The sequence below is a fragment of the Coenobita brevimanus genome, chromosome 3 (genome assembly GCF_032717465.1).
Source record: "Coenobita brevimanus isolate Jiangsu-jjx chromosome 3, ASM3271746v2, whole genome shotgun sequence".
Taxonomy (NCBI): Eukaryota; Metazoa; Arthropoda; class Malacostraca; order Decapoda; family Coenobitidae; genus Coenobita; species Coenobita brevimanus.
The window spans coordinates 20,781,217-20,806,873 of record NC_136956.1 but is presented as its reverse complement, the minus strand read 5'-3'; the positions used below and the strand labels follow the sequence as shown (position 1 = coordinate 20,806,873).

The following is a 25,657-nucleotide window of genomic DNA, read 5'->3' as shown; positions in this document are numbered from 1 at the left end:
ACCACATAACAAAATATCCAGCCACCTCCTCCTCCTTCTTCTCCCCCTACTCTTCCTCCTCCTCCTCCTCCTCATCATCATCATCATAATCCTCCACATAATCATCACTCCCCCTCCCCCTCCCCCTCATCAAACTCTTTATGTGGGGCAAATACAGAAAAACACATACCTAACACTACATTTGCAAAACTGTACAAAATAACACGTCACTATCTTTATCAATCTAACCACATTCCTAACTACAATTACCATCATCACCTACAATGCTGGGTGGTAACCATATAACCAACCCGTACGTGTTCCCTACGTCAACAAGTGGGTTGGCGGAGGGTTAGTGCCCCTTCCTGTAAAACAACTAATCCAAAGACAAACAGCCATCTTTAATGTTTTGGTCAGTCAGCTGATCAGCTGCCTGACCAAGACATTACAGATGGCAGAGGCTGCCTGGTCCAGCACTGACTGAAGTTTATTTGATGAAGTCTGTATGCTCAAGTGTCAACAAAACTCACACTTAACACATTAATAATCAATCTTATATACGTGATGATGATGACGGGAGGCATTATACTTCGTCTTAGCTCAGAGACTGGTGCTTTGTCACTAACCTGTTCACAGCGGTTTTACAAACAAACCTATAAACTAGTCACAACACCCAAAGAATCTTTTTGTTTCATTACTTAACACAATGAATTTGGTGAAGTTTAACCTCCTCATAAGAGAGAAAAAAGTCCACAGTTGGAGCATTTGTAGTATGGAGCTGAAGAGGTCGCCATCTTCTTTGTTTACAAACAGGGGAGCGTGCCAACCGCCAGGGGAATTTGCCTGGGCGTTTCAAACCTTGCCGCGCCCCCGCGCCATAGGAATTTTATGTGCGTGGTTCATTTTTTTTGGTTCTGGCACCTTGCTGTGTCACAGAAAACTGCGGGACGGAAGTTCGTGCCATAGGCAACTTGACTGTACATCTGAAGGAATATTAACTGTGGCAAATTTATACATGCCACCCAGAACAAACACTTGGGAAAGAGGCAAATCTGAAGACCTGGCAAAGAGTACAATTCAGAGTTAGAGAACACTACTACACAGAATGGGGGAGAAATCTGAAAGAATTATATTAAATGGAGATTTCAATACAAATATAAGTTGGAAGATTGTAGATGTAAAAAGCCATGAAAGCTGTTGGGACGAAAAGCTCCTGGATCTTGTGCTGGAGTTTTTCCTAACACAACATGTAAAGGAAAACACCAGAAAAAGAGGATGATGTACCATCAGGATTAGATCTTATATTTACAAGGCAAGAAAATGATACTGACAATATAATGTATCACCCTCCATTCGGCAAAACTGACCATACAGTATCAAATTGCAACTTCAGGATTACATATGACATAGTTAACAGTAATGAAAATAGTCTAAACAACAAAAATGGAAACTATCATGACCTAAAGAAGTACTTCTTAGAAACAGATTGGGAAAAGAAGCAAGGACAAGATTTAAATCAGGGCCATAATTTCTGTGGGGGCTAGTGGGGGCTTATAGCCCCCCAATGTTTTCTATAACTTCAACTAAGATTGAGGGTTCAGTAACCTGAATCCTACCACAGGTGTGTAGGAACACTCTTGATAAGGATGCAGCAGTGTGCATCAAAAATGTTAAATGGCCAAACTGTTAGTCACAGCCTGGGTTGAAAATTCAGACTGGCGGAAAGTGAAGCCTTATATTAAAACACCCAACTCCATCACTACACATACATGCCTCAGTAAACATCAACTTTTGGGTAAATTTTAAGTTTGTAGTACAAAGGTATAAACATTTTGCCTGGGGCCCCCCAAAAATTTGTTGAAAATTACAGGGCTGTTTGTATTACATACCGTACAGAAAATTCTGTGATCTTTATGAAACAGGAGTCCAAAATTCCTTCCATCAGCACAAAAATGAAAATAAAGAAATGGTTTAATACAAAATGTAAAAAATCACTAGAAAAAAGAGTCTTGCTGTGGAATAGATACAGAAGACACAATAGTGAGAGGACAGATAACAACTATAAACAGACAAGAAATGATTATACAAAGATAAGGAGGGAGGCTCAGAGGCAGTTTGAGGAAGATATTTATAATAACAGTAGTGATCAACCTAAGCTATTTCACAGCTACATCCGAAGCAAAACCAAAGTAAAGATAAAATACAATCCATTACAGACGAGGGAATCACCTATACACAAGAGCAAGATATTTGTGAAGTATTAAATAAAAAGTTCCAACCAGTTTTTACAGAAGATGATAATTTTAAGAGAGATGATATGGAACGTGCACGCCCACACATATTACTATCTATCTGTCTATATACCTAGGTTGCATCCGCCAATGAAAAGGAGGTAGCCGAGACAGGACGACACACTCCTAATTTACTCATCCACACACACACACATTCATTTGCATCTTAGTCCCAAGGGGAGAAGGGACAGATCCTCATCACACCACACCACACGAGGGTCAACTGCGCAGTGCAATCAGCGACATCCGCAGCAGGGCCCAACAGCAGAGCTGGTTTACCCCTGCCACATCATAATGGACCCATCCCCTTACATATTACCAGATGTACAAATATCAGAAAAAGAAGTACAGAATGTTAAGTAAATTAGACAAAGGAAAAACATATAGTCCTGATGAAATTTCATGCTGGGTTAAGCAGACCAATATCTTTAATATTCAAGGAATCCTTAGGTCAAGGTAAACTACCTGATATTTGGAAGAAAGCAAACCTTGTTCCCTTTTTCAAGAAAGGTAACAGACAAAATCCACTGAACTACTCGACCAGTATCACTGACCAGTGTTGTAAGCAAGGTATTAGTAAAGCTGATGAGGAAAGTTTTGGTAAATCATCTAGAACACAATATGATAACAGAAAGACAGTTTGGTTTCAGAAAGGGAAAATCATGTGTTACTAATCTAATAAGCTACTATGACAGAGTTACTGAAACATAACAGAAAAGAGATGGATGGGTGGACAGTATCTATTTAGAATTCAAGAAATCATGTGACAGTGTACTGCACCAAAGATTTATATGGAAACTGTACCATCAAGGAGGTATCCAAGGCAAACTGCACTGTTGGATGCACCATTTTCTCTGGGAAAGGGAAATGAGAACAGTATTAAGGGGAAATTACTCATCATGGAAAGAAGTGACCAGCGGAGTTCCATAGGATTCAGTGCTGGCACCAATCATGTTTTTAGTGTATATAAATGATATAAACAGTAACACTGGAAATGAAAGCTATCTGAATATGTTTGCAGATGATGCAAAAAAACAAAGGAGAATTACTAGCAGAGACTCTTGTAGGGAGCTACAAGAAGAATTAAATAAACTTCATGAATGGAGTAGTACATGGAAAATGGAACTCAATGTGGACAAGTGTCATGTAATCAAGTTTGGTAAAAGTGGAAAAAGACCTGATTGGGATTATAAGTTAGGAAATAAAACCCTATACACATCAGAAAGAGAGAAAGACCTAGGTGTGATTATCAATAACAGACTATCTCCGGCTGACCACATCAGCGAGAAGGTACGGAACATGTATACACTGCTTGCAAATATGAGAATAGCATTCACATACGTAAATGAAGACATGCTGAGAAAGATAATAACATCATTCATCAGACCAACCCTGGAGTATGCATCAGTAGTCTGGAGTCCTCATCTCAAAAAACACGTAGCTAAGATTGAAAAAGTTCAAAGGGCCGCAGCAAGATGGGTACCAAGCTTAAGGGATCTAAGCTATGAAGAAAGACTAAATAAACTGAATCTACCAACACTACAGGAGAGAAGGAAAAGAGGTGACATGATTATGCTATATAAATGCATATCAGGGAAAGAGAAAATAGACATAAATGAATATATAACCTATGGGGAAGCATCAGCAAGAGGACACTGCAAAAAAAATACTTAGAAAGAGAGGCAACAAAGATGTAAAGAAATTCAGTTTCCCCAATAGGGCAATTGATCAGTGGAATGCACTACCAAATGAGATAGTGTGTGCCAAAACTATTCATAAATTTAAGGATATGTACGATAAAAATGGTTTAAGACACGGGACAGTACGAGCTTGACTCATTCCTGTAAAGATACAATTAGGTAAGAACAAATTGCTTCACTCTCATCTTAAATGCCAGGACCAACTTGCCTAGCCCCGGTCTCCTACGCTCCTCATGGGGCAACATAGGATTGGATGATGGATGGATGGACAAATTGCTGTGGAAATGATGTAAAGCCAGTGTTGTCTTATTCTGCCACTGGGCTATGGGAAATTAGCTGCAAGAAAATGTAAACTGGAGTCAAATAAGGTGAAAGAAACAGTGATGGGTAGAGAAAAAGGCAAAATTTGGGCCAAGGTAAGGTGAAAGAGGCCAAGGATGAAACGTAGGGATGGAGTGGAGAGGTATATGAGAGAGGGGGGTGTGAGCTGGGAGCAGGGCAGTGAAATGGCGGAGGACAGGGCGACATGGAGGCGATTTACTTGTGGCCACGCCTTACAGGATTAAGGCGTCTGGCAATAGATAGACAGACAGGGAGCGTTGTGGTGTGGATTTGGATGTGATGGGAAGCGTTATGAGGAACACACTGAGGTGGTTCGACCATGTGGAGGGGATGGGGGGTGGGGGACTGATGGGGAGGGTGTATGTGAGTGGGGTGGGGGGGGATGGAGAGGGAGGCCGAGGATGAGATGGAGGGATGGGGTGGAGAGGTATATGAAGGGGGTGTGAGTTGCGAGCAGGGTAGTGAAATGGCGGGGGACAGGGCGACTTGGAGGCGATTTGTTTGTGGCCACCCCAAACAGGATTGAGGCGTCTGGCAATAGATAGATAGTATAGAGAAACAGCAAAATTTGTTCAAGTTAACCCTCTTGAACTCTTTCGACACAGCCTGCGTTAAACTGCTTCCAGGTATTGCAGGACCCCCACAGGCTGACCCAGACCTTATGCACCAAACACAGCTCACTCAACGATGTGTGCGACATTGGTAAATGTTTCCATTCAACTCTCGCCCCTGCCCTTAGTCATGACTGTGTTGTTATGAAATCGCTACATGTTATAAATGAATAAATGTTCTTCCTAAAAGAGAGAGAGAGAGAGAGAGAGAGAGCAATGTATCAATTCTCTCTCAGCAAGTGGCTGTACACTGGCCGAATCAAACCTCTGGGGACAGCAAGCGTATACTGAAAAAAGCGGCAATTAACCCCTTAAATCCAAAGACAACTCTATATTATTTTTCGTGTGTGTATGTGAGAGAGAGACTGACGAGGAGAGTATATGAATGAGGTGGAGGTGGGGAGAGGGATGGGAAGGCCAAGAATGAGATGGAGAGATGGAGTGGAGAAGTATATGAGAGAGGGGGGTGTGAGCTCGGAGCAGGGCAGTGAAATGGCGGGGGACAGGGTGACACGGAGGCAGTTTATTTGTGTCCATCCCTTACAGGATTAAGGCGTCTGGCAATAGAAAGACAGACAGTGTACATAGGAATTTACAGTACTTGTGTTTGCACTGAGTTTTCATGGTTGGTGAGTTGGGTATAGTTTTTTTTTTTTTTTTTTTTTAATATATGCAAGTAAGAAGGAACCAAAGGCCAGGAGCCCACAAACCGTTCCTTCCAGAAAAGAGAGAGAGAGAGAGAGAGAGAGAGAGATTCAAGTTGGGTAAAAGCCTTCATAAATTCTGTCCTAACCAGCTTACCTAAATGGCATCATATCATCTGTGACCATGAACAAAAACCTACAAAACTGCACCATGGTACTGAAGAGGTTTGTCCCAGCACACTAACGATGCACAAACTGTTGCAAACACGCATTATGGATGAACAACAGCTTCAAATGAGCATTATGGATGAACAACAGCTTCAAATGAGCATTATGGATGAACAACAGCTTCAAATGAGCATTATGGATGAACAACAGCTTCAAATGAGCATTATGGATGAACAACAGCTTCAAATGAGCATTATGGATGAACAACAGCTTCAAATGAGCATTATGAATGAACAACAGCTTCAAATGAGCATTATGGATGAACAACAGCATTATGGATGAACAACGAGCATTATGGATGAACAACAGCTTCAAATGAGCATTATGGATGAACAACAGCTTCAAACGAGCATTATGGATGAACAACAGCTTCAAATGAGCATTATGGATGAACAACGAGCATTATGGATGAACAACAACTTCAAACGAGCATTATGGATGAACAACAACTTCAAACGAGCATTATGGATGAACAACGAGCATTATGGATGAACAACAGCTTCAAACGAGCATTATGGATGAACAACAACTTCAAACGAGCATTATGGATGAACAACAGCTTCAAACGAGCATTATGGATGAACAACAGCTTCAAACGAGCATTATGGATGAACAACAGCTTCAAACGAGCATTATGGATGAACAACAGCTTCAAACGAGCATTATGGATGAACAATGGCTTCAAACGAGCATTATGGATGAACAACAACTTCAAACGAGCATTATGGATGAACAACGAGCATTATGGATGAACAACAGCTTCAAACGAGCATTATGGATGAACAACGAGCATTATGGATGAACAACGAGCATTATGGATGAACAACGAGCATTATGGATGAACAACGAGCATTATGGATGAACAACAGCTTCAAACGAGCATTATGGATGAACAACGAGCATTATGGATGAACAACGAGCATTATGGATGAACAACGAGCATTATGGATGAACAACGAGCATTATGGATGAACAACAGCTTCAAACGAGCATTATGGATGAACAACGGCTTCAAACGAGCATTATGGATGAACAACAGCTTCAAACGAGCATTATGGATGAACAACAACTTCAAATGAGCATTATGAATGAACAACAGCTTCAAATGAGCATTATGGATGAACAACAACTTCAAATGAGCATTATGGATGAACAACAGCTTCAAATGAGCATTATGGATGAACAACGAGCATTATGGATGAACAACAGCTTCAAACGAGCATTATGGATGAACAACGGCTTCAAACGAGCATTAATGATGAACAACAGCTTCAAACGAGCATTATGGATGAACAACAGCTTCAAACGAGCATTATGGATGAAAAATGAGCATTATGGATGAACAACAGCTTCAAACGAGCATTATGGATGAACAACAGCTTCAAATGAGCATTATGGATGAACAACAGCTTCAAATGAGCATTATGGATGAACAACAGCTTCAAATGAGCATTATGGATGAACAACAGCTTCAAACGAGCATTATGGATGAAAAATGAGCATTATGGATGAACAACAGCTTCAAACGAGCATTATGGATGAAAAATGGGCATTATGGATGAACAACAAGCATTATGGATGAACAACGGCTTCAGACTGCCCTACAATGGGGCTGGACACAGTACGCAGCTGGACACTTAACAAAACACTAAAACCAGCCAAATTGATTCCCAGATTTTGCTTGACACTCTTGGGAAATGGAAATTACAGATGCTATCAAACTTGTGCCCACTTGATCTCTGACTTAATGTATCGATGGCTGAGTTTCCTGGCTGAGAGCGATGGCTGTATGGCAGGATAGAGAGCTTACTGCCACAAAACACCCTCATAGTACCCAGCAACTTACTATTTACCTCTCGTCTTAAATGTCAGGACCAACTTGCCTGACCCCGGGCTCCTACGCTCCTCTCAGGGCAATGTAGGATTAGATGACGGATGAAATGAATAACTAAACAGCACAAAATAAAGCCAATGAGTTCATAATAATTTCTAAACTATGGTAATATATAAGGGCCAAATCCAGATGGCATCACGCTTCCTTGTATGGACCAGTCTTGCACCAGCTGGCTAGGTTGGTACAGGTGGGGGGACTATGGCTACAAACAATACAGTGGCAAAACCAGCTAATTACTAAAATGTAGAGGAATTTGAAGTCTGTTTTTTTTTCTCCCTTATCTTAAATGTCAGGACCAACTTGCCTAGCCCCAGGCTCCTACACTCCTCATGGGGCAACACAGGATTGGATGATGAATGAATGTATGAATGCAAGAACAGAACAGAGGAAGGAAAATGAATAGAAAAAAAAAATCCATACACCAGATTACTGGCATCATCCATTTGTAAAATATCTGTAACAGTTGGACTTGAACAGCTGGGTTGAAGTTTGGAGGGAAACAACTCTGGAGAGGCGTGTTCCAGAGAGATGCAGTTCAGAAAGCATTCTGATAGGCCAAAGTTCTGCAAATTACAAAAACCAGTACAAAATACCTGTATATACCCCTACCGCCTCTCTCTCTCATTCTTACAAGTCTCGTTCAAGTTAAATAAAAAATATAGCAAGATAGTGACAAGAAACAGCCATAGAATCAAGAGAGGGTCAGTGAAGGAATCTGTCCAGAGCAGAATAAAACACTGAAGGAGAATAAATGAGATCCTGGTAAAGAAATGAATGATGAATAATCCCCCCCTAGTGTAAAAATGAATAAATATAAACATGACAACAGCCAGAACAAAACATGAAAGACATCCACACACAGAATGCTTAATGATTCCGATGTGTTCAGTACCAGTCACTCATCGGCTGAATAAAACACAGTACAGAGTCACTCATCCCCCTCCCCCCCATGTGAAAGTGAATAAATATAAACGTAATGGAAGCCAGAATAAAACATGAAAGACATCCACACACAGAATGCCTCATAAATGTTTCTGTGTTTAGTACCAGTCACTCTTGGGCTGAATAAAACACAGTACAGTCACTCATCCCCCCAGTGAAAAGGTGAAGAAATATATATGTAATGGGAGCCAGAATAAAACATGAAAAACATCCACACACAGAATGCCTCATGAGTGTTACCGATGTGTTCAGTACCAGAGTCAGTCATCGGCTGAATAAAACACAATACAGAGTCATTCATCCCCCCCAGTGTGAAAATGAATAAATACAAACATGACAGGAGCCAGAATAAAACATGAAAAACAGCCACACAGAGAATACTTAATGTTTCCGACGTGTTAAGTATCAGAGTCACTCATGGGCTGAATAAAACACAGTACTGTTTATGTGATGGTGCCGCAGCAAGGCCAATGTTATACCAGAGGCTCTAGGTATGCTACATGAAACTGTGTGGCGGCAACATGATAGGATAATGGTGGAGGGGAGAGCAGAGAAGGCAGAGAGTGTTGTCTGCCCCCTGCACTACCAGAAATAAAGTCCCCTCAAGGCAGAAGGCGTAAAGCAGAAAGAATCATAAAGAAGTTAAGGGGTTTACAAGGTTACTCCACCCCTTCACAACCACAATAAAATTACCTTGAGGGAGAAAACAGAGATGGCTACACAAGGCTTAGTAAACTATCGTTGTTCTCACCGCGTTCATAACAGCATTGAGGATACTGAGTGCAAGTTTTGACTGGGACTCATTCAGGCTGCTGAGCTTTTTCAACGAGCCAAGAAGTCTGTCTCTCGAGGGCTCTGGGGAACGACCTCTGTCCCTGCCCCTGCCCCTGTCTCTGTCCCTGCCTCGAAACTCCACATCTCGCCTGCATAAAACACACACCAATATTAGACATGGCAGAAAACTTACCCACAAACGTCCACTCAGGTTAAAACAGAAAACAAACTTACGTGTGTCACCAACGATCAGCCGTGGGAAGAAAAACCCTGTGCATTACTAAGACACACGAAAAAAACTCAACATTAGACACAGAAGACAAACTTAATACTAAACACACTTATGCAAGATCAAACATGAACAACAAACTTGCATAAGATTTGAAAGAGATAAAAGAATCAACAAGAGGTAAAGTAAGCATTCTCTTGCCTCTAAATGTGACACACGAAGCCAGCATTGAAAAAGCAAAAATGATGGCTACTGTGTAATAATAAACTGTCTCCCACACTATGATTTAATTTTATGTCAAACAACTACATCATAAACTGCTGGAAATCCACATAAGTGACAGCATGGAACCCACACACTTGGGCTGGTTGTAAAACGGCTGAAGGTTTTTATGGTGTGGCAGTTTAACCAGGCACCACAACCAGCCAAATACTTCAAAACAGTTGCTGCAAACTGTTGGAGCAAAAATGATCGAAGATGAGTAGTAAGATTTGTAAAAGCGAGTCCTAGCCTGGACTCGTGTCTGTGTACTTGTGGGTGAGTTCCCTGCCTGAAAGTGATAAAAAGATGACTAGTTACCATGTCTGTAACCACACATCACACTTACATCATAGGGTCAGTGGTACCCAACCACCTAGTGTTCTATCTTCACAGTTAAACAAGCTAAAATACATAGTGTAAACAGTAGCACCTGTAGCTGGTAAGTACATTAATTCAATCTGCTGGTACATAAGGAATCAATAGTGAAAACTCAACTCATAAACATAAGCTGGAGCTACTTTGGGTGTGCAAGACACAGGCAGTTTTAGAAAGCAATTTTCAGGGAAAAAAGTAGATAGTACATGCCATAAGAAATTTACCAATATGAATGCTTGTGTGAAGTGTTTGTCACAAGGTTTACAGCCAATCCTGATGACACAGCAATAACAGGATAACACGCTGCAGCAAAAGGCGTATGAATTTAACACATCAGCCAAATGTGATGCAAACTTCCTGAATATGTTAACAGAGAGCACACTGGCAGTCTCACATAATACTGTAACACCCAAAGGTAATCTTATTAATGTTATCCTTGTAAAGTAATTTCCCGCTATTTCAATGGAATCCATAAGATCCAGAAATAGGAAAAAGGAATAGCACTTCAGTACAGGTCATCACCAGTACACAGTATGGACAAATGTGTCATAAGTCTTCTGAAATATACATTAACCTTGTTCCTCTGGGGCACCTTGATGCCAGATGTGGCTGGGGGATTTGTCCTATAAAGACATCAAACGCAGCTGACAAAGCAGTCAACTGAGAAAAAAATATTCCACAGGTTCCGAACATAAAACCTGTAACTGTAAAACCAGTGAAGGTTGGTTACAAAGAACTTGGGTTAGTAACAAGTGGTAAGACATGGCTGTGCTGAGGGTGACATACACAGCCATGAACAAAGCAACTTCTTCCCCAGTCTTCTTCCCAACAGGTGTGATGCAGAAACACACTCACTGCCCCAAGATGTCAACACTTACTACGGAATTAGGTGATGCATCCCAACTCTGTCACCAGCACAGGAACATGCCTAATATTCCCCAGGTAGTGATGGTTCCTGAGTTAAACATATATTATTCTGAGTGGGTATTAGGGAGAGTACGAGTCAGCATGATGCGTGTGCAACAAGACACCAACAAACTGTACTCTGTTTACTTTAACCCGGCATAAAACTGCCTTTCTCCATCTTGAATGCTGAGCTGTAACAAGGCATTACCACTGGAATACGATGCTAGTCACGAAGAAGTGCCATAGAGGGGATGCACGATGAACGAAACACTTGTTTAACTTACCCCCCATACTGTCCACCACCGCCAACTCCACCAACACCGCCACCACCAGGGTATGGGTACCCAGACATCCTGTAAACAGGAAAAAAACATGACAATGAAATTGGAAATGGTGAAGGAAAAAATGCACGCACCTGTAAATGATTAATAATGTGCAGTATGCCATAGGGCATGGGAAACAACTCCATCTTGTGCAGTGTTTGTGATAAATGGGTGCATGAGAGGTGTAGTGGTATTAGAGGTAGACTGTGAGATAATGCTGATTTTATGTGAGGAGGGGTAGATTGAGATGGTTTGGGCATGTGGAGAGGATGGAGGATGATAACTGGGTGAGGAAGGTGAGAAGTGTGATGGGGGCAGGACTGCAAGAGGCTGACTGAAAAAGACCTGGGACAAGGCCATCAAGACTTCAAGGGAGTGTGTAGGTAAGCTGCCACAGATCATGCAACATGGAGGTCTGCCTTTACATGACCAAGGCCAATACATACAAGCAGGTTGGAGCCTTTATAAACAAAATACTGTACGGTGAACTCTCAATTATCCATCGGTGAAATATATGGCCCAACACAATATTCAACACAGCCATCTTGATTCTATTAAAGCAATACCTGGCTAAACTATGCAACATCTGGTGCCAGAATGGGACTTCACCAGCTGTCCAATGCAATTTCTGGCACTGAGCGGTCTCAACCGGCTCGTAAGCAGTGGCCAACCAGCGTCAGGGGAAATCCCGAAACTCGAGAGCCAAGGAAAACACCGGCTATGCACCAGCCAACCAGAATCTGTTGTGGGCGTGGCTCATCCCACGTGTCAACACTACAGCCAAACTGTCATTCTCACCCGTGGATGTCACAGAGTCAAGGCATGTGTGTGCGCTGCTGCTCTTCTGACCATATGGCCACAATACCCTGGTGATTTGACTATGGCAGCATATGTTAAGTTACTGTACTGTACACTGTGTTGCAAAGCTAATGGCCAGTCAGTACTCAGGTCCTAGTGCTCTAGTAAGACTGTTAAGTACCCCTGTGCTGTATTGTGTACTGTACTGCACTATTTACAAGTGTGAACCCCCCAGTGCTGTTTCTCCCCATTTATGCCAACACTTGGTGAGTACAGACAATAGTACACTATGTACAGTACTGTATTACTGTACTGCATCATTACTGTATTGTTTTTATATGATTAGTTTTCATTTTTTGCTCATGGTGAAGTTTTTAGGATCCTGAACAAATTGCTCAAGCCATCCAAGTGTAAACAATGTAAACAGTGGCAGGAAGAAAGTTATAAAAAAAATTAATGTGTAAACAGTGAAAACAAAAATGATCATAATAGTACAGCGTGTAAAGATGTTGCTAATACTAATATTAAACGAGTGAAAAGAACACCCAAAGCTGTGTTAAGTTATCTTGAAAAGCTCACATGGCAAGAAAATGAGTGTTTCCTAAAAAGGGATATTGACTGATTGTGGAGGCAGACAGAGCCAGGATGCCGGGGGCTTGAATGATGAGTGAATGGAAGCGTGGCCCATTGGATTGGGCAAATTTGGACTGTCTGGATGTTGCTACTCCTCACCCTGCCCTAGGGTGGGAAAGGAGGTCATGATGATGATGATGACGATGATGATGATGATGAGCAGAGGAACTTAGTGAGTCATTAACGATTCTGTTCAACCAGTCAATTCAAACTGCTAGTGTACCAAGGAGTTGGAATAAGACTTTAGTGTCTCCTATATTCAAAAGTGGCAGAGTACAAAGCCAGGAAACTCTCATCCAATGAGCCTGACATATGTCATCAGAAAGGTTCTTGAAGAAGCAAAATGGGACTACTTAAATCTCTCGAGGACAGAAATGTATTATGCACAAACCAACATGGGTTCAGAAGAGGGAAATGTGCTTAATAAACCTGCCAGAAATGCTGCAGGACTGGTCAGACATGCACGACAATTATCATTCCTTTGACGTGGTCTATTTTGATTTTGCCAAGGCCTTTGATACAGTCCACATGGCAGGATAATTTACACGCTGAGGAAAACTGGAGTGGGAAGAAGTGTGCTGAAGTGGAGTGAAGATTTCCTAACAAAAAGGGAGCAGACTGTCCAAATACACTGGGTATCAAGTCTGCCTTAACTAAGGTATCAAGTGGCATCCCACAGGGTTCAGTGCAGGACCAGGTCCCTTGCTGTTCTTAGTATACATCAACGAACATCTGAAAATAGTGAACTCCGCATGCACAATCTTAACCATGTCAATACACCAGAACACCAAATAAAACAAAGCAATATAAACAACGTTGGGTCTGGTTAGTACTTGGATGGGTGACCGCCTGGGAACACCAGATGCTGTTGGCATCCCTACGTGTCAAGTGAGGTTGGTGGAGGATTAGTGCCCCTCCCTGTAAAACAACTCTAAGCCCTTAGCCACCCCGTTTGGGATACATGGCATCTGGCAATGAATGAATGAATGATATAAACAATATGGCAGAATGGTCTGATCCATGGCTAATGAGATTCCATCCTGCTAAATGCAACATTATGCATATAGGAAAGAACAATCCACAGCACACTTACGACATCAGAGGTTAATATATTGAAGTCCACGTCAGAAAAAGACCTGGGGGTATAACTTAGCGATAACTTAAAATTTGACCTACACACAGACAGGATTGTGTCTAAGGCAGAAAGTATCCTTGGACTTATGGAGTGAGCATTCAAGTATTGGACAAATGAGGGCATCACCATCATCTACAGGACATATATTAGACCCACCTGGAGTATGCTGTCCAAGTGTGGTCTCCCCAACAAAGAAGAAACATAAACAAAGTAGAAAAAGTTCAGGGAAGAGCCACTAGGACAATCCCAGACACCTTACCTATGAACAATGTCTTAAAACTCTCAACGTGGCAAAACTGGAGGAGCGTCAATGATGAGGAAACATGACTGAAGCTGATAAGATGCTGAAAGAACACGACAACATAAATCACTTAGACCTCTTTCAAAGGACAGACATCGATGTGCAAGGGAACTCAACTGTACAAAAAGCCATTCAATAAATCACAAACCGGAAACACATTTGCTCACAGAGTAATCAATCACTGGAACAGACTCCCAGAGAATGTAGTGGGTGCTGCCTCAATAAATATTTTTAAGGAAAAGTGTGACAATTACATGGAACAGGTGGAAATAGGGAAGGGCAACAGGATACAAATAGATCAACTGAAAACCCATGGATTTTATTGGTAAGTCTTTAGGTCAGAGGGTTGAGAACAAACACAAACTCTCATACACATACAAACACAAACTCTCATACACATACAAACATAAACTCTCACAGACATACAAGCACAAACTCTCACACACATACAGGCACAAACTCTCATACACATACAGGCACAAACTCTCATACACATACAGGCACAAACTCTCACAGACATACAAGCACAAACTCTCACACACATACAAAACTCTCATACACATACAAAACTCTCATACACATACAAGCACAAACTCTCATACACATACAGGCACAAACTCTCATACACATACAAGCACAAACTCTCATACACATACAAGCACAAACTCTCACAGACATACAAGCACAAACTCTCACACACATACAAAACTCTCATACACATACAAGCACAAACTCTCACACACATACAAGCACATACAGGCACAAACTCTCACATACATACACACTCTTACACACATACAAACTCTCATACACATATAAGCACATACAGGCACAAACTCTCACATACATACACACTCTTACACATACAAACTCTCATACACATACAGGCACAAACTCTCACATACATACAAACTCACACACATACAAGCACAAACTCTCATCACAGACATACAAATGGAAAGAGAGAATATTGAGATGGCTATAAATGAAATGATTTCCACAGCTTCATCTGGACCAGATGGTATTTTTCTTTTTTTATGCAAGGAAGAAGGAACCAAAGGCCAGGAGCCCACAAACTGTTCCTTCCAAGAAAAACAAAAACAGTACAAAAGAAAGCCAAATTCAAGATCCACTCATTTCAAGATGCCTGGACATACTGCATTAGAAAGACTGGAGGTCATAGGCAGTAGAAAATACAGACAGAGGGAGACAGATCCGTGTTTTTTTTTTTTTTTTTTTTTTTTTTTAATGAGGAAGAAGGAACCAAAGGCCATGAGCCCGCAGTAACAGTTCCCTCCAAGAGAAAAACAAAATACAATAAAGAGCCAAATTCAAGATCCATTCATTTCGAGATGCCTGGACACACTGCATTTGAAAGACTGGAGATCATAGGCAGCAGGAAATACAGACAGAGGGAGACAGTTCCAGAGCTGACCTGTTGCATAAATGAAAGACTGGGAGTAACGGTTAACTCTTGCATTAGAGAGTTGGACAGAAAAGGGATGAGAGTTTGCTGCCAGATGGGTGCTACGCACCCGTCATAGAGGTGGAGGAATGCAAGCAGACAGTTCAGAGGAGCAGTGACCATTAAAGTAGCGATAGAAAAGAGATAAAGATGCAACAGTGCGGTGAAGAGATAGAGGTTGAAGGGAGTCAGTAAGAGGAGGAGAGTAAATGAGACGAAAAGCCTTGACTCCACCCTATTGAGAAGAGCTGTATGTGGGGAGCCTCCCCACACATGAGAGTTGTACTCCACACAGGGACGGATAAAACCCCTGTATGGAGTAAACAATTGTGCAGGGGTAAAGAAAGAGCGGAGTCGGCTTAGCACACCCAATCTCTTGGAAGCAGATTTTACAAGAGATGTAATATGATCTTTCCAAGATAAGTCCCGAGTAAATGAAACCCCAAGCATGTTCAAGGTTGATGCAGGATTAAGCTGAATATTATTAAACATTAGTGGATATACCTGTGGAAGATTTTGTCGGGTTGATAGGTGTAAGAACTGAGTCTTAGATGCATTAAAAACAACCATATTATTTTTACCCCAGTCAGAGATACGAGCCAAGTCAGACATTAGGTGTGCCATAGCCTCATCCCTTGTTTGATGAAGAAACTGTTGAGATGGGCGTTGCGGGAACCGAATGGAAAGGTGAAGGATGGAGTCATCAGCGTATGAGTGGATAGGGTTAGATGTACAGCTTAGAAGATCACTGATGAATAAAAGGAAGAGAGTTGGTGATAGGACAGAGCCCTGAGGAACACCACTGTTAATAGATCTAGGAGAAGAACGATGGCCGTCTACAACAGCGGCTATAGAACGACCAGAAAGGAAGCTAGCAATGAAGGCACAGATAGAAGGATAGAAACCGTAGGAGGATAGTTTGGAAATTAAAGATATATGCCAGGCTCGATCGAAAGCCTTTGAGATGTCAAGTGCAATGGCAAAGCTTTCGCCAAAGTCCCGAAAGGAGGATGACCAGGAGTCTGAAAGGTAGGTGAGAAGATCGCCAGTGGAGCGTCCCTGACGGAACCCGTACTGACGATCGGAAAGAAGGTTGTGATAGGAAAGATGCCTTAAAATTTTTCTATTGAGAATTGACTCAAAAACTTTTGAAATACAGGACGTTAAAGCAATTGGACGATAGTTGAAGGGTTGGGAGTGGTCACCCTTCTTTGGGACTGGCTGAATGAGAGCAAACTTCCAGCAAGAAGGTAAGGTACAAGTTGACAGACAAAGGCGAAAGAGTTTACCTAGGCAGGGTGTTGGCACAGAAGCACAGTTCTTGAGAACAACAGGAGGGACCCCATCAGGCCCATATGCCTTGTTAGTACTGAGGCCAGTGATGGCAGAAAATACATCAACTGAAGAAATTTTAATGTCAGCCATGAGGAAGTCAGAGGGGGGAAGTGATGGAGGAACAGCACCGGAATCGTCTAAGGTGGAATTGGAGGAGAAAGTCTGCGCGAAGAGATCTGCTTTATCAGTAGAAGAAATAGCTACAGAACCATCAGAGTAGAAAAGAGGAGGGAAGGATGATGAGGTAAAGTTGTTAGAAAGATTTTTGGCAAGGTGCCAGAAGGAGCGGGAAGAATTTGAGTTGGAGAGTTGAGAGCATTTAGTATGGATGAAATTATTTTTAGTAGAGCGAAGAACAGACTTAGCACGATTCCGGGCAGAAACGTAAAGATGATGTGATTCAGGGGTGGGTTGGCTCCGGAACCTTTTGTAGGCCTTCTCCTTGTTGCGGACAGCATTAGAACAAGCGTGATTAAACCAAGGCTTTCTTGTGTTAGTCAAAGGATATGAGAAAGGAATGTATGCTTCCATGCCCGAGAGAATAACCTCCGTAATGCACAAGGCACACTCAGATGGCTCCCAGCCATGGAAGCAATAATCATTCCAGGGAAAATCAAAGAAGTACTGCCTGAGGGCCTCCCAGTCCGCGGCTCCAAAATGCCACAGACGACGTTTCCCTGGAGGGTCCACAGGCCGTACTGGAGTGATAGGACAGGTTAAGGTAATAAGGTTGTGATCGGAGGAGCCCAACGGAGAGAAAAGATGAACAGAGTAAGCAGAAGGATTAGTTGGGAGGAAGAGGTCAAGTATGTTGGAGCTCTCTCCAAGGTGGTCTGGGATACGGGTAGGGTGCTGTACAAGCTGCTCTAGGTCATTAAGGATAGAAAAGATGTAGGCTTGTTCACCAGGTGGATCAGTGAAAGGAGAGGAGAGCCAAAGGTGGTGGTGAACATTGAAATCTCCAAGAATGGAGATTTCAGAGAAAGGAGAAATGGATAGAATGTGTTCCATCGTAGAAGTAAGATAGTCGAAGAATTTTTGATAGTCAGTAGAATTAGGGGATAAGTAAACAGCACAGATATATTTAGTCAGAGAATGACAGGAAAGCCAAAGCCAGAGTGTTGAGAATTCAGAAGAATCGAGTTCAGGAACACGAGAGCAAGATAAGTCATTGCGTATATATACACAACAGCCACCTTTGGCTTTGAAATGAGTATAGAGAAAGTAGGAGGATACAGAAAGGGTTTGCTGTCAGTTGCCTCAGACAGCTGAGTCTCCGTTAGAAAAAGAAGGTGAGGTTTAGAGGAGGAGAGGTGGTGCTCAACAGAGCGAAAGTTAGAGGAAAGGCCGCGAATGTTGCAGAAATGAAGAAGAAGAGAGTCAGACAGTGGTTCCAGTCACCTCGAGTTGTCACCTCATCCCTATTAATACCACTTGAGGTACTCTGGAGAAATTCATCAGACACACAGAAAACCCCATCACTATTTAAACAAGCCTGTATCCCACCTATTTATAAAGGAGGACCAAAAAGAGGGCCAGAGAATTACAGACCAATCTCCCTTACTTCTAATGTTGTAAAATTATTTGAAAGAACTGTGAAAAAAATGTTGTTAACTATCTTGAAGAAAATCATCTAATCAACACCTTCCAGCATGGATTCAGAAACAAGTGATCATGCCTCACACAACTGACTGACTTCTACAACTTCATCTTAAAATCATCATCATCATCTGGACCTCATTTCCCACCCTAGGGCCGGGTAAGGAGTAGCAATGTCCAGACAGCCTAAATCTGCCCAATCCAATAGGCCAAGCTTCCATTCACTCATTAATCAAGTTCCCGGAATCCTGGCTCAATCGGATATGCCAAAAACATTCACCATGTTCTGTAACTTCACATAAACGTATCCGACTGAGTCAATCTTAAAATCACTGAGAGAAAATCATAATGTGGATGCAATATACCCAGATGCTGCAAAAGCTTATGATAAAGTTAACCATGAGATTCTCCTCCACAAGATCAAAAGTACAGGAATAAAGGGTAAAATAGAGGGATGGATCAGGCATTCCTCATAGGAAAAAAACAAGTAACCTTTGTAGAAGGAGCAGCATCAAGTGAATCCATCCATCATCCAATCCTATGTCACCTCATAAGGAGCATAGGAACCTGGGGCTAGTCAAGTTGGTCCTGACATTTAAGATGGGAGTGGCACTACTGTGATAAGTGGGATTCCTCAAGGCAATGTACTTGGCCCAATACTTTTTATTATTATGATTAAAGACACTAATCTCAACAGCCAAGTACTTTCATTTGCAGATGGTACCAGTACCTGAGTATTTAGACCTATTAACACTCTGCAGGACAGCCAACAACTAAAGAAGGATCTAAAAATAATATATGATTGGGCAGAAAGAAATAACATGAAGTTCAATGAGGAAAATTTGAATGAGTGAAGGATAAATCTGAATGAGTGAAGGATAAATTTGAATGAGTGAAGGATAAGTTTGAATGAGTGAAGGATACATCTGAATGAGTGAAGGATACATTTGAATGAGTGAAGGATAAATTGAATGAGTGAAGGATAAATTGAAAGAGTGAAGGATACATTTGAATGAGTGAAGGATACATTTGAATGAGTGAAGGATAAATTGAATGAGTGAAGGATACAATTGAATGAGTGAAGGATAAATTTGAATGAGCGAAGGATAAATTGAATGAGTGAAGGATAAATCTGAATGAGTGAAAGGTACATCTGAATGAGTGAAGGATAAATTTGAATGAGTGAAGGATAAATCGAATGAGTGAAGGATAAATTGAATGAGTGAAGTTTAGTGACAACAGTCGCATAAATACATCTTACACTGGCTAAATGGAACTGACATAAGAAAATCACAAGTTAGAGACATAGGGGTAATATTAGCAGATGATGCCACATTTAAGGCACACTTAAAAAAAACTGTAGCAAAATGGAGGCAACTAATGGGGTATATTTTATGAACGTTGAAGGCAAGAGACCCAGCAACTATGTTCACACTACAGAAAGGCATAGTTTTATCCCATATTGATTACTGCTGAGAGACAGGGTGTGAGCTGGGAGCAGGGCAGTGAAATGGCAGGGGACAGGGTGACAAGGAGGTGATTTGTTTATGGTCACCCCTTACAGGATTAAGGCATCTGGCAATAGACAGATAAAGATAATTATTGCTCCCAACTTTAGGCTCCACATAAACAAACAAACATATTAAAACTAGAGGGCCTCCAAAGGACATTCACCACCTGTATCAAAAGTAACCAAAAACCAACAAGAAGAAATGGGAAATTTAGATTACCAGTACTAACAGAAACTATACGATACCAAGCATATTCTGTAGAGAGGAGATTGGAGATACATTATCATACATATCGGTACATAGAAAAATTTAGAAAATCTAATTACACAGGCCAAGACAGAGCCCCTCCTACCATCAAACCATTAGAGGATGCAGGAACAGGGAGGAAATGTATCCAAACACCTTCCACGGGTATGCCCTGCCAGAATCAAGACTCTCCAATACAATAACTTATATAAAAAGGGGATCAGACTCTTTAATGCGGTGAAGGATTGGAGTGGGGAGGTACCGTAAACTGGGGCGAATTCGGACTCGGGGCGAATTCGGATATTATTGCAATAAAAAGTTGTTTAAATTAATTAATAATTAATGAATAAACATATTAGAAATCTGTTTGCTCCCAATTGTTTGTAATTCTTTACTGTACCTTCTTGTATAAAGATACTTAATATATCACGTGACACATACCCAATATATACTAAAAAGCAAACATATGTAAAAAGAATAAAATTTGTAACATTGGCAAACTTTCTTTGGCAGAAATGTTAATGAACAGATGCAGGAAAATCTTCGGTGCCCGGATGTACTTTCATGCGTAGTGTGAAAGTGCAAAGTAAGTAATTGGCGTTATCTTCTCAATTAATCTCTTAACTGGGCATTTAATGAAATTTTTAAAATTTTAATGCAAACTGGAGTCAGTTCGGACATGGGGTGAATTCGGACAGGGGGAGTATGAACGAAAAAGTAACACTTTTTACAACGTACAATTGCTTATAATTTGCCAGAAGTGGATACTGCGTGTAATTGGGTTCATATGTATCATTTACAGGTATACTCTTGAGCTCTTATAATACTACCTGTTTAAACAAGGTCACTCAATGACTCGAACATTTAAGAAAAGAACTGGTGGAGATCAAGGTCCTTATCGTAGTGAAAAAGGCAAGCAAAAAACTGGTAAAGCCAAATAATCATGTTAAATATCACCTGTAACTTATAATCCATCAGTCTTCCAAAAACGAAATTATTAGTCAAGAAATGATTGTTCCATATACAGTACTAAGGTTTGTAGCTAGATATATCTTATCTACATGTGTTCTAATATGTTTTATTTAAACCAAGGAAAAAAATAAAACTGCTGTTGTGTTCATATCTCATTATAGTCATTAGCTTATTCTGTCAAGGAGTGGTATTATTTTTGTACTAGAAGAACATTTTTTAAAAAGCCCCAGAGCGTCCGAAATGGCCCCACATACGTCCGAGACTAAACTGGGAACCCAGGGTAGTCATATGCATTAATTTTCTATTTATGTATGAATTTATACAGTGTGTCCGAATTCACCAAAGTCTGAGTACAAATTCAGACACCCATTACTATATCTGCTATAATTATATATGAAACGTTTTAAATTTTGTACTGCTATGATTCGATACCCTAGTGGACCAGCTCAACATACAGTACTTAAGATCTTGGACTGAATCAAAAACTAAATTACATGGCACAAAAAAATGAAAAAATCGTCCGAATTCACCCCAGTTTACAGTATATGAGAGAGGGGGGGTGTGAGCTGGGAGCTGGGCAGTGAAATGGCGGGGGACAGGGTGACATGGAGGTGATTTGTTTGTGGCCACCCCATACGGGATTAAGGCATCTGGCAATAGATAGACAGACTCTTTAATTGCCTTCCTAAACACTTAGGAAACATCATGGGTGTGACAACAGAGGTATTCAAGAAGCCAGACAAGTTTGTGGCTGCCATCCCACAGCAACCAGGAGTTCCAGGATACACCCCATCATGCCCACCAACCTCCACCTCCACTGTGTCTCAGCTGGAGTACCTGCAACAAAGTGAAGGGCAGTGGCGATGCCGTGGCCTTGTCTCAAGAATAAACGAGGGATCAACACCTTGAGGCAGAAGTGCTTAAACATAAATTCAAGGTAAAGACAGAATCACAATATTCAGGCCAAAGCTGGATGTTGAGCCGGATATGCAATATCCAAGGCTTCATGTTATTCAGCGTAGGGTTTGGCTGAATTACACCGGATAATTGAGAATTTACTGCGTAACTTAACAATATTTCCAATATGGTACATCAGCCAATACCTGCACCTACCCTGCTGGACCTGGTGTGGGGATTCCCTGAACCTTAGTATAATTGCTTGTCAGTATACTAGCGTTACTTCTGATGGTCCTGCAAAATAATATTCACACTAATTACTTATTATTATTAATATTTATTATATTTCCATGGTACTGTCCTCGGGGTTCCGAGACAATTTGCTGTCAAGTCAATTCACCATCAGACAATTCACCATCAAAACATGGATGATTCCCTGTCAGGATGAAGAACACCCTGGACGATTCCCTGTCATTCTTGAAATATACTTATTATTAATTAATACTTTAATAAATACATTTCAGGGGGATCTATCTGAGTCTATGTTCATTCAATAGCATTGGCTTTAGAAATTAATTATAAGTTGCGCTTGTAGTCAATTATTAACTTGTTTCCACCTCGCTGTAGTCAACTTTGTCACCCATAGCCGTCTTCATTAATTTTCACTGGTACTACAACTTCCTGGCTATATTTTAAAATGACACGGAAGAGGTCTCTATCTATAGCCTGACGCCCTAGTCCCGCAAAGGGTGGCTGCAGACAAAATGCCTCCAAGTTGCTCTGTCACCCACCATTTGACTGCCCTCCCCCCATCTCACTGTCCCCTCCCTCATAAACCTCTCAACTTCACCTCAAATGACAATACTCACTATTAGATGCTATATTTTACATTTAACAGAAAAACAATAAACCACCTTCACTTTCATAACTCATATACTTCAAAAACTAGTGTACCTGCTAAATAAACTGATATGAGTTATTTAAGAGGAGCCTGTGGAGTCACGTGAAGAGACAGGCTGACGAATGAGGATATAAAGAAGCGTTGTGGTGTGGATGTGGATGTGATAGGAAGCGTTATGAGGAACACACTGAGGTGGTTTGGCCATGTGGAGAGGATGGAGGGTGAAAGACTGACGAAGAGAGTGTATGTGAGTGAGGTTGAGGGGGGAAGAGGGAGGGGGAGACCGAGGATGAGATGGAGGGATGGGGTGGAGAGGTATATGAGCGAGGGAGGTGTGAGCTGGGAGCAGGGAAGTGAAATGGCAGGGGACAGAGCGACTTGGAGGCGATTTGTTTGTGGCCACCCCAAACGGGATTGAGGCGTCTGGCAATTGATAGATAGATAGATAGTAAATAAATGACGGGGAATCAACCTGACGGGGAATTGTCTTGTTGTTACGGCAAACTGTCCCGGAACCGTCCTCGGCTACCCTCGTCCCTCCCCCACACAGGAAGTGAGTACGGTAAGTTTCTCATACATTTTTATTAACACTTTCCTCCCAGTGTACAGCAGTGCCTTTATCATCAGTGTCCATTGAACAGTATCCCAGGCATCACCACCCGGCTCACGCTGAACACACACAGCCATTTCCGTATCGCCAGCGCTAACATTTTTCCCCTTGGCCTACCTTACAGCAGCAGAATCACACAGCAGACCTCAGCAGACGGAGACACTTCCCTCCCGTTCCTACAAAGGCCTAATTTAACACCGTCTGCCAAGAACAACGGCTGATATACAACTAATATCACTAAAATATATGACTAAATAAATTCCGCCGACTCTTCCCTTCTCGGCAGCGTCTATACAATCGGCTCCAAGATCAAAACAATTTATGGGAAAAAACAAAAGAGAATCGCAGAATAGAGTCCAATTACTCTTACTCCAGCTAACATGAAAACACAGGTGTGGATCTTACCTGTATTATTACAGGTGAACGATGTATATTACAGAAATGAAAGAAATTTAAATAAATAATACTTCAAGAGTTATATGTTATATTTTCACTGTCTTAGATTTACATAGCAGCGTTTTATAGTGGCCTTACTCTGGTGCCAGGAGAAAAAACCAAGATTTTTCCTTGGCGATTTATTTTGCAGTTCTGCATATTCTAATACCAACATACTCTACCTCAGTGACGTGCAAAAATATAAAACTATAACATGCAAAATAAAACTGTTATGCTACGTGATCAGAGGCCAACTTCTTGTCCTCTGAACACGAGCGACTGACTGGGGTTTCCTTCGAAACCGGGTCTAGAGAAGAACAGGTCATAAAAACTCCAGTCAGCCAGCCTTACATGCATATTGCCTTACAGTCGACGCAGTACTTAATACAGTCTTGACACACTGTACAGATTAAATACACAATAAGACAGGAGGACTCTGGTTGGGCTGCTGGGGACTTAGGCTTATCACAGGTGGGTGGGGTCCCGTCAGGTGTGCCTTCCCGCAGGAGACAAGGGACTGTTGCCAGGGGCCAGGTCGTCCAGAGTGGGCTGCTGGGTGGTGTGGAGGGAGGCCCTTCCCTAATAGGGCCTAGGTAAGAAGGTCGGCCCTCGGGACTGGGGCCGAACAGGGCAAGCAGGCGTGCTTGCTTGCGCGCGCTCCTGGAGGAGGATTGCTTGCCGGTGGGGCTGGGGAGGTCACGCCCCGGAGTCCTGGGGGTGCCCCGGGGTGACTGGCTGCGGTCTCGCTTGGGTCGAGCTGCTGTCAGGGGCTGCCTGTGGTGTCCCTTCCTTCGGAAGTCTGACAGCGAGGGGTGTCGTTGGGATACTGGCTGCAGGGCATGGATCCCCAGACTCATAACAGGGCCTCACCAGATCTCCTCCAGCTGCAACTTCGCCGGGGAACTGCCTCTGTGGGGAGAGAGAGAAGAGTGTCCCACACGGCCTCTAGATGGGTGAGGCAAGCAAAGGGACGTCCTCCTTGAGAGGCATTACAGGGGTAGCAAACGCGGGATGTACGGTGTCCAACCCCTTCCTGGTGTGGACGGTGGTCATCGCTGTGGTTCCCCTTACCCCTGGGATGGCAGGTGAAGGATGAACGGTGGCTGACCCTTCCCCGGAATGGACAGTGGCTGTCACCGCGGTCCTGCTCCCAGTGGAGGTGGCAGACGAAGGATGGACAGCGGCCAATCTTTCTCCGGCGAGGACGTTGGCCGTTGCCGCAGCTTTGCCATTCTCTGGGGTTGCAGCCGAGAGATGTAAGGTGGCCGATCTCTCCCCAGTTTGGATGGTGGCTGTCACCACTGTGCTGCTCCCAGCGGA

General features: G+C 42.2%; 1 protein-coding gene across 1 annotated transcript in view; it reads right to left on the bottom strand.

Moving 5' to 3' along the window:
• LOC145393488 (uncharacterized) overlaps nucleotides 1-24,178 on the bottom strand; it is a 46,682-nt gene extending 22,504 nt beyond the window's left edge. The window contains exons 1-3 of the mRNA XM_080267612.1: nucleotides 24,020-24,178; nucleotides 11,461-11,529; nucleotides 9,383-9,554 (exon numbers count right to left, since the gene is read on the bottom strand). Of these exons, the coding sequence (XP_080123738.1) occupies nucleotides 9,383-9,554; nucleotides 11,461-11,528 (240 nt within the window). The 5' untranslated portion in view covers nucleotide 11,529; nucleotides 24,020-24,178. The remainder of the gene's footprint in view (nucleotides 1-9,382; nucleotides 9,555-11,460; nucleotides 11,530-24,019) is intronic.
• Nucleotides 24,179-25,657: the final 1,479 nt, after the last annotated feature.